We start from the raw sequence: 15,563 nt of genomic DNA on the forward strand, positions 1-15,563 counted from the left end.
ACGTCAAGAATTATAACATTCAAAAACCAGTTGGAGAACACTTCAACCTCCCTGGTCACTCAATTTCAGACCTAAAAGTCGCAATTCTCCAACAAAAAAACTTCAAAAACAGACTCCAACAAGAAACTGCAGAATTGGAATTAATTTGCAAACTGGACACCATTACATTAGGCTTGAATAAAGACTTGGAGTGGATGGGTCATCATACAAAGCAAAAACTATTTCCCCATGCTAATTTTCCCCCTCCTATTACTCACAACTTCTTGTTAATGGTTTGAAATGGGCCATCCTGATTATCACTACAAAAGTTTTTTCCCCCTCCTGCTGATAATAGCCCACCTTAATTGACTAGTCTCGTTACAGTTGGTATGGCAATACCCATTTTTTCATGTTCTCTGTGTATATATATCTTCTTACTGTATTTTTCACTGCATGCATCCGATGAAGTGGGTTTTAACCCATGAAAGCTTATGCCCAATGTGACAAAGTTCCTCCTCTGCCTTGGTGGGTCCTGCGCTTATTGGCGGATTTGCTCGCCTCAGGGGTCCACGGCAGCCCTCAGTTTGGCGACTTTCATGGCTCAAATCTGCTGTTCACTCAGTTAGCCTCATCACTGGCCAGCTTGGGGAAAAGGAAGAAGAACAAACCCCGCAGTCTCTGCTGATCCACCTAGTGGATCGGGAAACAGGCCAGAGACCTTCCCCTCTGATGGAACCCACAGTCCAGGTCAACTCCTCCAGGATCAAGTAGGGAGTTGGGGGGATGGAGAGATGGGGGGAACCCGGGCCTGCCCTCTACTCCGGGTTCCAGCCCCGGGCCCTGTGGATTGCAGCTGTCTTCAGTGGCTCCTGGTAACAGCTGCGTGACAGCTACAACTCCCTGGGCTACTTTCCCATGGCCTCCTCCCAACACCTTCTTTATTCTCACCACAGGACCTTCCTCCTGATATCTAATAATGCTTGTACTTCTCAGTCTTCCAGTAGTACGCCTTCTCACACTCAGCTTCTTGCTCCCAGCTCCTCACATGCACACCAGAAGCTGAAGTGAGCTCCTTTTTAAACCCAGGTGCCCTGATTAGCCTGCCTATCTTAATTGATTCTGGCAGCTTCTTGTTTGGCTGCAGGTGTTCTAATCAGCCTGTCTGCCTTAATTGTTTCCAGAAAGTTCCTGATTGTTCTGGAATCTTCCTTAACCTGGAGCTAATATATCTGCCTTCTTTCACTCTCCTGTAGCCATCTGGCCTGACCCTGTCACACCAAATAAATTTGTTAGTCTCTAAGATGCCACAAGTACTCATCGTTTTTGTTTTTGTTTTTGCTGATACAGACTAACACGGCTACCACTCTGAAACCTGTAACCTGCTTAAGTACTTTGCTAGACTGGGGCTAGAGTGCTCAGTACCTTACATGATGGAGCCTGATTACAAAACATTTAAAAACAACAGTTCATGTGTAAATTATAATTTAGTAAAAGAAATTATACCATTTGTAGTTCGTCCAACTTAGCATTATTGCAGGATGTAGGATTTATTAATTTCCTCTTTTCTCCTATAAATAGAAGTGAACAATATCCATTACAATTCTCTGATGTGACTAATGCAAGTTTTCTATAACAACTGCCATCAGTTCAGTATTGCCCCATTTTGCTAATTACACCATGAAAAAGTGTACTCATTTGTAATTTTATAGATTTCCTATGAGAGAGAAAAGGGCATATCAGATCATTACAATTGCCTGTTAGAAATTATCTTTCCAGGGGATTCAAATTGATGAGACCAAAGGGACACTTTCTAAAAATAAACAGAAACACAGTTTGGTTTGGTTCTTTTGTGAATTGTAAACCTCATTTAGAGGATTAACCGGAACTTGCATTGACTCTTCATAATCCGCCTATGGAGAGTTGGAGGCTAAATTCCATGCAAAAGGGTTACTTACTTACACTTGTCCGAACCTGGGAATAATGTTGTGAAACAAGTGAAATTCATCTGTGCTGAGAACTTTCATTTTTTTTTTTTTTTGGTTCTTTGGGTCCCTCCTCTCTCTTTCTTCATTGCTGGTTTATAAAACACATACCTTGAACAATGTCATTCTTAGGTGGCGAATGATGAAGTGCACTGGGCTGTGCAAAAGCAGTGAGAAAGTCTGGTTCCATTGTATTATTTTTTGCTCCTAGAAAATTGAAAAAAAAAATTCAAAATGTGCTAGAGCCAAAATGAGTATGAATGAGGGAATATGCACCAAATGAAATTATTTCTTTCAGCAGTTTTTGAAGTGTTTGTGGGTGACCTACTTTTAAACATGCAGCAACGTATATTTAAGCAACATAAAAATTAAAATGAAGTTAATCAGTTTTTTCCTGGAGATGAAAAGCACTACAGTATTCAAAAAAAGTCTTAACTCCAGTCAGTTCTGCTTAATCTGAATTAGATCAGCAAAATCCTATTTCAGTTCAGTTGATAAATGCTTCAGCAGGAGACATCGGGGTGCAAGTTATAAAAATGGTCAGCACTTAACTGTTTGGGATGAATAAACCAAGAATATAGCGAATCTAGAAGACTGTATGTATTTTAGAAGGAAGTTCAAAAAAGCTCAGGTTTTGACGTTAATTCCCTTCCCAACTACTACTGTCCTGAAATAAAATGGGGATGGCAACACACAAAAGGAGAACAGACCAACGTATCTTGTTAACATATAGAAGACTATGGAAGGGATTTTCAAAACTGGACAGGAAGAGTGGGAGAGGGTAGCAGATGCCAAAGTGGGGGTGAATTGGATAGGAGCAAAGAGGGACAAAAACAGGTTGGAGCACAGAGGCAGAAGGGTCTATAACCACTAGAAAACATTCCTCTCTATCACCTGGAATTGTATCTTTCAAAAATTTAAACATATCAGGGAGAGCAGAATAAGTTTGTATACACAAACGTAATCCTAGAATTTCCTAACATTAGAATGCTTGACTTTGTAACCTTAACGTTCTTTTAACATAGGATTTTTTATATGTAATATAAAAGGCTGAGAAAGCTAGGCTTGCTTAGTCAGGAATGGTAAAGAGCTAAAGGAGACTAAGATTCTGAAGAGTATAGTTAAAAACTGAGCAGTCTCTCTTTACTTTGTCCTATAATATAAGAACAAGAGGTTAACTTATTACACTAATGGCAAGTAAATTTAAATTCACTGCATCAGGAAATCTTGTCACATACTGTAACTGGATGTTAAGGGGTTGGATAATAACATTTGTAATTACAGTATGCAAGCTAAAAATAGGGATATTAAAATCTTATACATCAGTGTACAAAATTATCATCTGCCGGGGTCAGAAAGGACTACAACTTGCATCACCACCAGCCATTTATAATTATTATTGCTCATTATTTGTATTACAATAGTCTGAGATTGGTCTACATCATGCAAGACTCTGTACAAACACAGAGTAAGAGCCAGTTTCTGCCCTTTACAATGTAAACAGACAAAGGGCAGGAAGGGGAACAGCATTGGATAGCTAATCAGGCGCATTCTGGAAGCGAGGGCCACAGTTCACCTTCCATTGAAGCATCAAATCTTAGCTATTGCTAGAGGCAGAATATCAGATATCACGGATAAATAATCTGCCCGGTATTATTAATGCTATGTTCCTATGGCCTAATTGATAGAGTACTGCATGTGGACTCAGCACTGCCATGGACCTGCTGGGTGACCGTGGGCAAGTCACTACCCTCCCTGTGCCTCAGTTTCCCCATCTGTAAAATGGGGATAATGATACTGACCACCCTTGTAAAGCATTTTGAGACCTATGGAAGAAAAGTGGTGTATAAGAGCTAGGTTTTATTATGAAGGGGAAACACATTTCCTTCTTATTAAAAAAAGTTCCAAGTCTCAAAAACATAGGGGAAGAAGTAAATTTAAAGGAAAGTGAGGCACGCCTTGTTAAACATTCACATTGTGAGAATAGGAAAGCAGAATAATCAATAGGTGAGAGATCCACTGCAAACAGTATTGCACATCTGACATGGAAGATCTCTAAGGTACAGTTTCTTGCTCTGACAGCTTAAAACTCCAAACAGCATTGGGAGGGTCCCCTTAGAATCGTTCTCACATTTTTATCGGGGCTCCAGTGTAAGGAAAGTGCATGTGTTGTGTTTTAGTACAGACTTTGATGGTTCCATTTTGAAAATATGCTTGGCGAGACAATACTAGCAGAAAACTATGATTAGATACTTTCACATGTCAGTCTTGCACAACACAACACAATAGACACGAAATGCACAAAACCGCTGGAGAGAATGTATTTCATCATTATGGTTGCAAAACCAAATGTCAGCTCTAGAAATGCAGTTGGCAAGAATGGAATAATTATAAGAAATGGAGCCTTTTACTGCCTACGTAAGAGCAACAACTGAACTATTTGAGGAACGCTGGAACAAGGGAAATGAAAAATGTAATTAATATAGTGGAAGATTTTCATATGCACTAGTGGCAATTAGATACCTAACTTGAAAGTCAATGGGGGTTAGGTATCCAACTGCCACTTTTGCCTTCAAAAATCTTTCTCGGAACTCTTAGACGTGGGTACACTTACTGTAATTCATACCCTATATTGCCTCAGCGTTGCTGTTCCCCTTACCTTTGATATCAGTCACCCTTCCTTCAATACTTATGGCTGAAAAAAACTTGAACTGTCAACAATTCTGCTTCTCTCTAATAAAAAGTTAGTAACTAAAAACACACATGGGATATTGGGGAGGCCCCCAAAATCAGACACCACCTTTGAGAGTTTGGACCTTGGCATCTCAGTTTCCCCATCTGTGACGTGAGGAGAGGAACACCTGCCGCTGAGTGGTTGTGTGGGGATTCATTTGATGAGGACTAGAGAGAGGTTTCCCCGCTGCCCATAGTAAGGAGCATCAGGTTGCTGTGCCAGCCCAGGCTCAGACTAGAACCTGACTTGTGACTCAGTAACAGTCACCGTTTGATTTCTACTTCCCCAGCCTTGCTCCTGTGAGGGAAGTAATCTGCTCTCATCTGATAGCAGGTGTCAGTGACTTCCCTCTCTGCACTAGCTCAGCAATGCTGACAACCACATCAAGGCTCTGCCCATTCCTTGCCTTTGCCTGTCCATCTGCACAGGAGGGCGGAAGGGCCCAATGGAGGTTGCTCTCCCCGCCGAGTTGGGGCCCACCATACTGACTAAACCACCCAGAAGAGTGAGGATGTGCCAGACACCCCTTTACTCCGCTGCATGAGCATGTAGGGTGAGCCACAGTTGTGCCCTAATTATTCATGAAGCACTTTAAGGCTATAAAGGGACTAGATTCAGTAGGTATGCCACCGTAATATTAAATCAATGGATTGATGGTGGCCATCTTGGCTGATACAGTATGTACACTGAGAAATCTCCTGTTAATTCCAGGGAGAATATTGATGTGGGATTGTTTCAAGCCCTTATTTTACAATAAGGGTGGCTTGGTGTGCAGTGTCAGGCTAGTGACCCAGCATTGCATGTCTAGCCCGGTGGAAACCTAGATTGTAGATCAGAATTTGCTGCAATCTTCTCCCTCACAGGCCCTTCACCTCAGCTTCACCCCATCTGCCCTTCTTACCCTCATCTTCACCCCGGTCCTATCTCCCTCACCTCCTTCACTACCGTGTCCCCTCCCTCTTCACTTTTCTTTCCATTTAGCATACTTCCTTCCACCTAAACCCACAAAAAGGAGTGGGGGTGGGGGAAATCACAGCACTAACATGACATTTGCCACTACCGTACTGGGCAGTCTGCTTGGGTGTTCTACCCTTTTCCTCTCCCTGTGTCTGACTTGTCTATTGGGTTGTAAGCTTTTAACTTCAGGGACTATCTGCTACTCTGTACAGTGCCCATTTTTGCCACTTTCTCACCTCCCAAGCCCACCTGGGTTCAGAATGCTGCGGGGCCTGCCTCCTGGGAACGTTGACTCCTCTGATTTATTCAGGAGCTGTTTTGGCAAGCTGAAAAAACTTGGGGATCTCATACAAATTTATGGCTTAAGCTGGCAAGATGCTGAGCACCTACTGCTACAGGAGTTGGAGATCTCAGCATGTCACAAGTAGTACTCAGGACCACGCAAGAACAGGCCTTAAATTAAAAATTGGTGGCAGCGTACATAAATATACCCTTAGGGCTCAATCCAATAACCTGCTCAGCAGCTGAGAATGGAGGGCCTCAGCATTTCATAGGATCATTAGTTATTATTATTAAGGTGGATTCTGGATCAGGCTCCAAGTTACTCTCTAGTGAAGGGGTGGCCAAACTGCAGCTCGCGAGCCACATGTGGCTCTTTTACAGTTAAAGTGCAGCTCGTGAAGCCCACCACACCCCGCATTCAGCTTCTGCCCTAAGGAGAGGTGCTGGGTCTAGGGGCTTCTGCCCAACAGCGAGGGGGGGAGGTCTCAGGGCTTCTGCCCCATGGGAGGCACCTGCCATGGGGCAGAATTCCCTTGCCCCACCACCTTGCTGCAGGGCAGGAACTCCAGAAGGCATGCCCCGCAGGGCTGAAGCCCCAAGCCCCAGCAGGCACTCCCAGCTCTCGAACTTCTGAAGATTATTATATGTGGCCCAGTGGGTCAGTAAGTTTGGTCATCCCTGCTCCAGTGAAATGCTCAAAAATTTGATACAATAAGTTTCAGTTCCAAACAACCCCCCAGGATGTCTGTACATAGCCCAGAAAACTGCCTGCTAAAGGTTTATATATTGCACTAACATCATGGGGGAACGTGACTGTGTTTGGAATCCTTTTTCTATTTCAGTTCCTTAATTGCGCTGGGAGAAGTATTAAGATTGGAGTTTGTCATGCAGGCCCGCTGCAATAGGGCTCTGCAGACTATCTTTTCTATTTTTCTTTTCACTTCTTTTGCTTTCAGGCTATTTTCTCCGGCCTTGCATCCATGCATCCATTATTTACTGGTACATGGAGAACAACACTTGGAATAAAACAATTGCTAGAATATTGATTGCAACAATATTGTGTACTGGAATTTTTAAATCATATTGGCCTTACACTTGACTCTTTGAGCAAAATGGTATCACTTGGTTCTGTGTTCTCAATTACTGAGAGAATATCCTAAATTTTCTGAGATCTTGAGAAAGGCAGAAGCTATTTATTTTTCTGCATTCTGCTAGGGGTAGTCAGTGAATAAGTTTTCAGGTATGTCAAGAGTTGCTATAAAATTATAAGCTGCAATGCTACAGTTCCTTACTTGCTGAAAATAGCAGTTAAGAAGGTTCTGGATTGCAGAATAACCATTTTGTATTAATAGTTCAAATCACCCAACTTTTCGTCTACTATCCCTTCACAATCTGGTTCCTCAAAATTTCACTGAGCTATTACATATATTTTACTGCTCATAATGCTACCATAATTATAATCTACCATAGAATATACACGAAACACTTACTTTTGCAGATAAGGACACCAAGAAGTTTGAATTGATTTATTTCCTGTTGGAAAAAGCCAAAAGTGGTATTCCAAATAAGCTCAAAATTAGTACCAAAGAAAAGGCTTTCTAGTCTGAAAAAATAAAAACGGCATGTGTCAGGATTCAATCAATCCACCTAATTTTATACTGCTGCCATTAGAACACCACGATGAGAAAAGTAGGCAAGAAACAAAAAGAAAGACTAGTTCTTTGCACTCAGTTTAGAACAGTCCCTTACTTCCTCATTTTGCACTGCGGTTTTCAAGAGGTTTGCTTGGTAGCAACAGGAAAGAGATGACGTTATGCCACATTTAGCCAATATAATCAATTTGCATATGAACATTTTACATAAAAGAACTGACACCATGTTGCCTTTAATAATTCTTTAAGTGTTCCTCAAGGGGTGTATTCAAGGAAAGGTCATGGGAAAGGAGTATGAAACCTAGCATAGGATAAAGTTTTGGGCAGCTTTGTGTTGAAATTGCTGCCTTGCATCAAAGCAGCTTGAACATTATCAAGAGGCAAGTTACACACAGTTCTTACGTTACATTTTAAAAATGAAACCACAATTCTGTTCAGAGTCCTAATATCAGCAAGTATGGTCTCTGCTAGCATCTATAGTAACTGCAGTAAATGTGCATCTAAACCAGGGGTTCTCGCAACAAATTTTTGGTGGCCTCAGAGTGAGGCCAGCAACTCTTGCTGGTGGCCACACTGACACCTTTTTCCTAAAATTATTTCTTTTTCCTAAAGTTAATAAAGTAATATGCACATATATACATCCAAATCATTGTAGTTTATTTATGGAAGGTTTTGGGTTTTTTTTTTTTTTTTTTGCAAACTCAATAATAAAAATAAATGCACAATTATCTCTATTCTTTACTGGACCTAACAGAATAGAAATGCAAATAAGGTACTTTGCACCTTCTTGTCTTTTTTATTGTTTATTTTGCATTTTTGGTAAAAGTGGTTGTCTGTACAATTCTGAAGTAAATTTAAAAATGCTTTGACATAATAGTCCAAATAATAATGAAAAACATATCTGGGTGGCTTGGGTCTGGGGAGGAGGGGGCAGGGCTGTGGCTGCCCCGGGGCTCCTCCGGGCAGGTGTGTGTGTTGGAGGCATCTCAGGGCTTCGGCCAGCCCGGGGCTCCTCTGGCTGAGATGGGGAGGCACTCGGGGCTTCTCCGGGCTGGGGGCTTTTGGCTCCAGCCATAGGGGGTGTGTGCGGGCGGAATGGATGGAGTCAGGGGCTAGCATCCCCAAAAGGGGGAATCCACCCACTGGCCATGGGCCCGCCACTCGCCTCCTCACCCCCCCGCCCACCGCTTGCTTCCTGCATCCCTCCTCAGTCCCCCACCTGCCGTTCACCTCCTCTTACCCCACCCCCACCCACTGCTCCCCACCTCACTCCCCTGCCACAGACACCCCCTTCCTGCAGCAACAACCCCCTGGTATTTTACTGACAGGGAAAATTGTGGTCATACTGCACAGAACACTGCATCTCTCTCAGGAAATATACAGTAGCACCTACCATTCAGGTGATTAAATACTTTTCTTTCTGAAGACAAAGAGGCAAAACCGCTCTTCAGGATATAATATTTAGATTTTCCCCTAGTCTAATTAACATTTTAAAATATTGTAATGGGCATACTAATGGGGAAAGCCTACTAGGTCATATCCATCCAGTTACTAATGCATGATGATTCCCTGAAGTAAATTCAAGTGGTTAGTCCAATTTAGTTTTAAGCATCATAAGCAGTAAGGCTTCCTTCCCCCACTTCCCTTGGGAGATTATTTCACAGTCTAATGGGGCTCACTCTGATATCATAAACCACCATATTTAAGCTAAATTTTCCTTTTTTAAAAATGTCACATTCTTACTCCAAGTTATAGCCCCCAAGCACTACTCAATTCCTCTCCTTCCTCACCATACATCCCCATCAGATAATGGTAGCTGATTGCCATCCCCTCCCACATATACTCATTCATCATTCAACCACACTGACTGGGATTTGTTCTCTAAAGCCTTCCTATCACTAACTGATGCATTCACAGTCATTTTTGTTGCTGTTCTCCAATTCCCCCCAATTGCTTTCTACCGATAAGATGCCCCGATCTAAGTACGATAGTCTAAGTGGCGTGTGATGGCGTGTCCACCCCACACGAGCCCTGAACTGGTTAATATGGATCAGAAGGGGTCAATTAACCTTAGATACCGCACCTGGAGGGGACCCAGGGCTGGATAGGGCCAAAGGGCAAATGAAGCAGAGCTGGGAGGCGGGGATTGGGACAGCATTATAAAGCAGGGAGTAAGCACAGGAAAGGGTTGCAGGCAGTGTATCTGCAGTTGCTGTCTAGAGTAAAAAGGTGTTGGCCAGGGATAAGGAGGAGCTCTAGGGGGCAAGTAAGCCCTGGTGTCCTGCCCTGGACTAGGGAATCTTACAAGAGGCCTAGGAGGCGAAGTGGCCCTGGGGAATGGAGGACGCTCTGGGGGTAAACCCAGACAAAGACAAGGAGATGGAGAGGTGGGTAGGAAGGAGTCCAAGGACTGCAACAGCAGTCAAAGGGTCCCTGGGCTGGAACCCAGAGTAACAGGCAGGCCTGGGTTCCCCTACCAGCCACTGGCTAAGTGGCACAGAGCTGGAGTTGGAATAGAAGACTGCCTGGGAGGACATATGGACAGCTTGTCTGGTGGGACGTCATTGCCCTGGAAAGGTGGGAGAAGACTATATAGTGACTGGCCGAAGGGCTGAATCATCAAGAGGAAGCACTCCAAGTCATGGAGGTAGGATAGAGAGAAAACAACTGATTGCAGGGGCCACCATATGGGGCAAAAGTTAATTCCCAGACCCAGGCAGAAAGAGGCACACCTGCAGTGAGTGAACCCCTTCATATGCTGCTCTACCAGTGCCAGAGAGACAGACTGTCACGTCCCTGCTCTGTTTTCTAAGGCCTATGCAGACCAATATCTCATTGGCATCTTGGTCTTCATTAAATGCATTCTTCATTCAAGTCCTTCCTTTTATTAGAACTTCATCCATTAAGCAGGCCAAATAAGAGCAAGAAAGCTATGTAATCATTATTTGTTTATTAGAATAAATACAGTTGTCACAAACCATGCATTAAGTTCCACAACACTCCTGCTGTGATTTTAGAAAACATAGGATTGCATTGTAATTTGCTTACAGTACACTACTGTTACACTCTCACAAAGCCAGACTTGTCCACGGTATGACAAGTGCAGTATCTCATCTGCAAGGTTGGTTTTTTGTGTGGGTTGGGGTTTTTTTTAGGAACAGAAATCCAGAGTGAACATTGTTAAAAAATAGTAGAAAAGATTCTTAAAATACATTAATACACAAAGCATTGGGTTTCTATTAGGGCGAAAAAAGAAAGCTCTAAGTTTTTACATTGATGTAAATTCTTTTTTGTTGCTTTGCAGTCTTGTGAAACATTACGCCATAGCTGACCATTGCTCAGGCCTCTCCTGAGCCATAGAACAAGTTGTACGACAACTGGCTGGAACGGAATCCACAGTTCTGATGGTGAATCTACAAGGCACATTACATAGGCTGTATAGGCAGCCAATCTCATTAACCATATATAAATGTGGAAGCTTGAATGCTGGGCATGCCGTGGTCAAGAACTATGCAACAAGCCTCAGAATTCCCTGGCCTTTTCTACCCAACTAACTCTACACTAAGAGGCAGAATTCAAAATTTCCAGTAATACGAACAAAATATTAGCCATCCTGTTCTTTAGCACTGATGGGGGGACACCTATACTTTTAAGCTTTAAACCCAAAACATATTAGCCCATTAGAACTAGAGTGACCAGATAGCAAGTGTGAAAAATCAGGACAGAGGGTGGGGGGTAATAGGAGCCTATATAAGAAAAAGCCCAAATATCCGGACTTTCCCTATAAAATCGGGACATCTGATCACCCTAATTACAACCCACATATCAGGTATGTGATAGACTAAGAATGAAATAAACAATATTAGTTGGTGGGGAGCTATATCAAGATGATTGTGTTTTAAAACTGTTTGCTTTTGGGGAAGCCCTTCTTAAGTTAAAAGCATCCTGTTGGCAATTTGCCCATGCATATAAACTAAAAGGTCCCAAATCTGCAGTCCCCTGCTCACAGGAGTACTCATATAAGGACTATCTAATAGTCCAGTGGTTAGAGCACTCACATGAGATGTAAAAAACCAACTTCAGTTCAAATCACCTGACTTGGAGTGGGGACTCGACCTCAGGTCTCCCAACTAGCCCTAATTGCTGGGTTATGGAATTTTCTGGGGTGGGGCTCTCACTCTCTCCTGTTGAAGCTCTTCCGCTTCATATCCAATATTTGAGTTTAAGCAGGAGTTTAGGGACCTAGAGGACTAGGCAGCAGCTGAGCAGGGGAGTTGAGGATCTACATTTTGGACTTAGGTGCCCAGTTACGCACCTAAATTCCTTTGTGAATCTAGCTCTTACAATCTAACTCACTAGTTCTTCAGTCACCATAGCATCTCCCACAGTAGATGCGAGCTGAGTTTCGAATGGAAACAAGTAGAAACCTCCTCCCGCTTTTTTTTAAATTTTTTTTTTGGACACTAGCCCCCTTAGGCCACTTTTATACCTCATAAAGAAACAAAAAATAAGTGTTTTCTCCTTTTGCAAGTCACTGTTAAAGTGTCAAGCTGAGACAAAAATGTTAATGAAGAGAAGACTCTTCTGTACAATTACACCACAGTTCACATAGCACAGTAAGGGGACATGCGTTTCCTCCTGGTCCTTAATGCTGAAGGGTAAATTCAGTCCTGGTGTAAGCAGATGCATTGCATTTGTAGTCAATGAGAGATGGACCTCTGCTTACAACAAGACTGAACTTGGCCCAGATAACGCAGTAACACTGTCTTCCTTGATAGGCTGCTCTGTTAAATGCTTTACATAAAACCTGGCAGCCCATAAAATGTGACTAATGTGATAAATAGAAAGCAATAAGATAGTAGTTTTGAATCTCCTCCACATTCTAAGGGAAGGAATGCTATAAAATACAGAGCCCACAAATAACTTGCTTTAGCATTATAATACTATTTCTTTCAATAGCCCTGCCCATAACCTGCTCACACAAACCACATCCTAGCCTTGCCTTCTTTGTACATTTAACTACACCTATTGCATCATTAGACACACAGATATGTCTGCACAATCCGGTGAAGTCCATCAAGTGCTGTAACAGTTTCTTGTGACAAGGTAGATACATTCGAAGGGTAGAGTCTTTTCTCTCACTGACCTCAATGGGAGTTTTGCCTAAGGATTACAGCACTGGGTCCAGAGTTCACAGCAGTAGCAAAGTATCATTGGGAATGATGGGATGAAGTCAACTCATCACAGCATCACTGAAAGGAAACTTATGTTATTTTCAGCCCTGGGCTTGCACCTCTAAACTGTTCCAAATTCGGTGCAGTCCAGTCTGTTTGATACTGGTGTACATTACATGGCATTGTCCAGAATAACCCAGGAAACAGAGGCAAAATCTTACTGAAAAATGACCTTGCTTCATTTAATTTTCAAGACAAAAACCTGTAGTTCTGTTTACACACTTTGGGCTCTGTCGTGCTGTAACTGCCGTTGACTTCAATGAGAGCAGGAGTAGGTGCTTTAGCTTTTCCACAGGAAAGTAAAGGTCAACCTTGCACCTCTAAGCAATCAAACTGTGATTCCCCCTGTTCATTCCACGAAGGGTTAAAAAGAATGCATAAATCCAGCCCATCCATCCTTGACCAGCTCCTGACCGAGCTGATCCAGACTGCACATTTCAAGTGTGGCTACAGCTCCCTCCTCAGCACAAAAGGAGGGAGAGAAAAGCAGCTATGACCAGATGGGGCAATAATTCCATTTCTAGTCTGTGTGTAAACATCAGGTGGAAATAATACTGGGTAGTATGAAGTTAACATGAAAGGTAGAAAAAGCCCTCATGGGTTCTTATGTACAGTTTCAGGTGGTGTCCTTGGAAACAAATACAGTAACACACACAAACCTTATTTAATGGAAACTGTGCAGTTTCTAAATATATTACAATGCAATGTTGTATTTCTCACACTCAAGCCTAGCATATCTTCCACCACCAATGGTAACCAAGCAGTTTACAAAAGAAAGTATATAAAGGCACTGCCCCATCAAGAAGGGTTCAAGTTTTTCCTGTTTATCAAAGTAGCTAGTAGTAGATTTCTTTATCAACAGAACAAGAAAGCTTGTTGACCCTAGCAAACAGACCCACCAGGATCTCAGAGCAAAGATGTAAAAATGATATTTCAAAAGGGAGCTAACATAAAATACACAAAGTATTTTCAGTGGGCACGTCATGCAAAGAGGTACATGGAGATAATGTGAACAGAAGAAGGAATGCCATCATGCAGCATGGAATATAGTGTAAGGCACAATGGGAACATAGAAGGTGTTTCATTTTTCCCTTTTTTTTTTCTTTTCTTTTTCTTTCCTTAAGAAGGTCGTGAGGATTAACATCTCAGCAGCTTCCAGCATCACTCAACATTCTTGTATTTTGTGAACAGGTTGTACAAAACCCTGAGGGTAGACTTCAGATCCAAGTTAACAACATCTGTGGAAGAAAAGGAGAGATTCTTAAGGTTGGTTTAGTGCTACCTCCCAGTTGCCTATGAATGGAAGAAAGTGTCTTCTGATCTGTGAACTCAAAAGAATAAAAAATCAAATCAAATTTAAAAAATACAGATCCAGTTCCCTTGAATAGCATCATACAATAATCTTCAAGAAACCTTAGCCATAACAGTACTTTAATCACTGATATTTTTAAACTTCTCTCTGGAGGGGGGGGGAAAAAAGAACCCCCATCCCTCCCTGATCTACAATTTATCATAGGCTGCAGTGTTCTTGTGTCTCAGACCTGATATCTCACAAATAACTTTGAAAAATACTCCATGTTAGATACCATGTCACAGCTTTAACAATTTCTAGTGAGTTTCTACCAGGGAAATTACTAACCAGGGGTCCAGAGTGGGGATTTAAGTCTAAATTGTATATTTCATGTGAGGTTCTGGACCCACCGTATCTAGAACCTCTGCAATGACTTGCTATGCAGTGAGCAGGACTTAAACTCCTGCTTTGTGTGCCAAACCTTCCTGCATCCCCTCTCACTGTGCCAGAGTGTGGGTACATTTTCATCTGAGAAAGGAAGGGAAGAGTGCATCAACAGTTACAGTCCACCATAAAGACAGGCCGTCTTCCACCCTCCCCATTCTTCCCCTTTGCAAACTTCAAACTTATTGCTAATGGGCTTGGTATTCCCCCTTCTCAGATGTACAACAGAGAGAGTCTCTCTCTTTGCTCTTCCTGTCCTTTTGCTACGATAACATAGAGGAAGTGCCAGAGAGAAGTACATTCCAAAGGCTGCCAGGGGAAAGTACAGCACAGAGTGCCCTTGCAAGACTGGAGAGAGGATCTGCCAACGTCAGCAGCGCAGGAGAGGGGAAAAGCAGCAGGTAAAGATGTGGGAAAGGAAGAGGACAGGAGGGAAAAGCAGGGGAAACAGGAAGATGAAAAAACATTGAGGAGGAACAGTTCGGATGGAAGAAGAGGAAGGAAGAGAGGTAAAAACAAAAAGAAAAACCCCACAAACCCCATTCCCAAAAAAACGACGTTTTCAGTCTCCTCTCACCCTCTCTTCCTTAGTCTATTATTTTGCACAGTTGAGTGAAGAGAGACTCTTTGTCTTTCTCGTTTAACATGTGGATTGAAACGTGCTGGCTATAGAGCTCCACAGAGAGGACCCAGCACAGGCTTCCTCACCATGCCCTGCAAACATGCCTGGCCTGAAATGATCCCTTGTTGGGTAGGAGAGAAATTCATGCTCCATGAACATATGCTTCTCAGCCTCCGTGACGGGATGGGCAACTGGCTCTCAATTAGCACCATTTGAGGGGACAGATTTGTGCTGCACACACTTGTTTGGAAAGAAATTAACTATTTTACACAAGCCTCCAGACAGCCACCAGCATTACTAAATGACGTGCAGCCTCTATCAGCTTGGCCGGATTTTAAGTCGTGACTTAGAAGTGAACAGCTACATATCCAATTACCAGTTCCCAG

At 42.6% G+C, this 15,563-nt stretch overlaps 2 protein-coding genes across 6 annotated transcripts in view; both read right to left on the minus strand.

The window, feature by feature from the left end:
• PARVG (parvin gamma) overlaps positions 1-7,681 on the minus strand; it is a 33,174-nt gene extending 25,493 nt beyond the window's left edge. Inside the window, exons 1-3 of the mRNA XM_073316502.1 lie at positions 7,425-7,681; positions 2,073-2,168; positions 1,483-1,547 (exon numbers count right to left, since the gene is read on the minus strand). Coding sequence (XP_073172603.1) covers positions 1,483-1,547; positions 2,073-2,151 — 144 coding nt within the window. The 5' untranslated portion in view covers positions 2,152-2,168; positions 7,425-7,681. The remainder of the gene's footprint in view (positions 1-1,482; positions 1,548-2,072; positions 2,169-7,424) is intronic.
• A 2,840-nt stretch (positions 7,682-10,521) lies between these two features.
• Positions 10,522-15,563, minus strand: part of PARVB (parvin beta) — a 97,543-nt gene continuing 92,501 nt past the window's right edge. For all 5 annotated transcript variants that reach the window (XM_073316524.1, XM_073316514.1, XM_073316551.1 and 2 more), the window contains one exon: positions 10,522-14,058. In XM_073316524.1, coding sequence (XP_073172625.1) covers positions 13,982-14,058 — 77 coding nt within the window. In that variant the 3' untranslated portion in view covers positions 10,522-13,981. The remainder of the gene's footprint in view (positions 14,059-15,563) is intronic.

This window comes from Lepidochelys kempii, chromosome 1 (assembly GCF_965140265.1).
Source record: "Lepidochelys kempii isolate rLepKem1 chromosome 1, rLepKem1.hap2, whole genome shotgun sequence".
Lineage (NCBI taxonomy): Eukaryota > Metazoa > Chordata > Testudines > Cheloniidae > Lepidochelys > Lepidochelys kempii.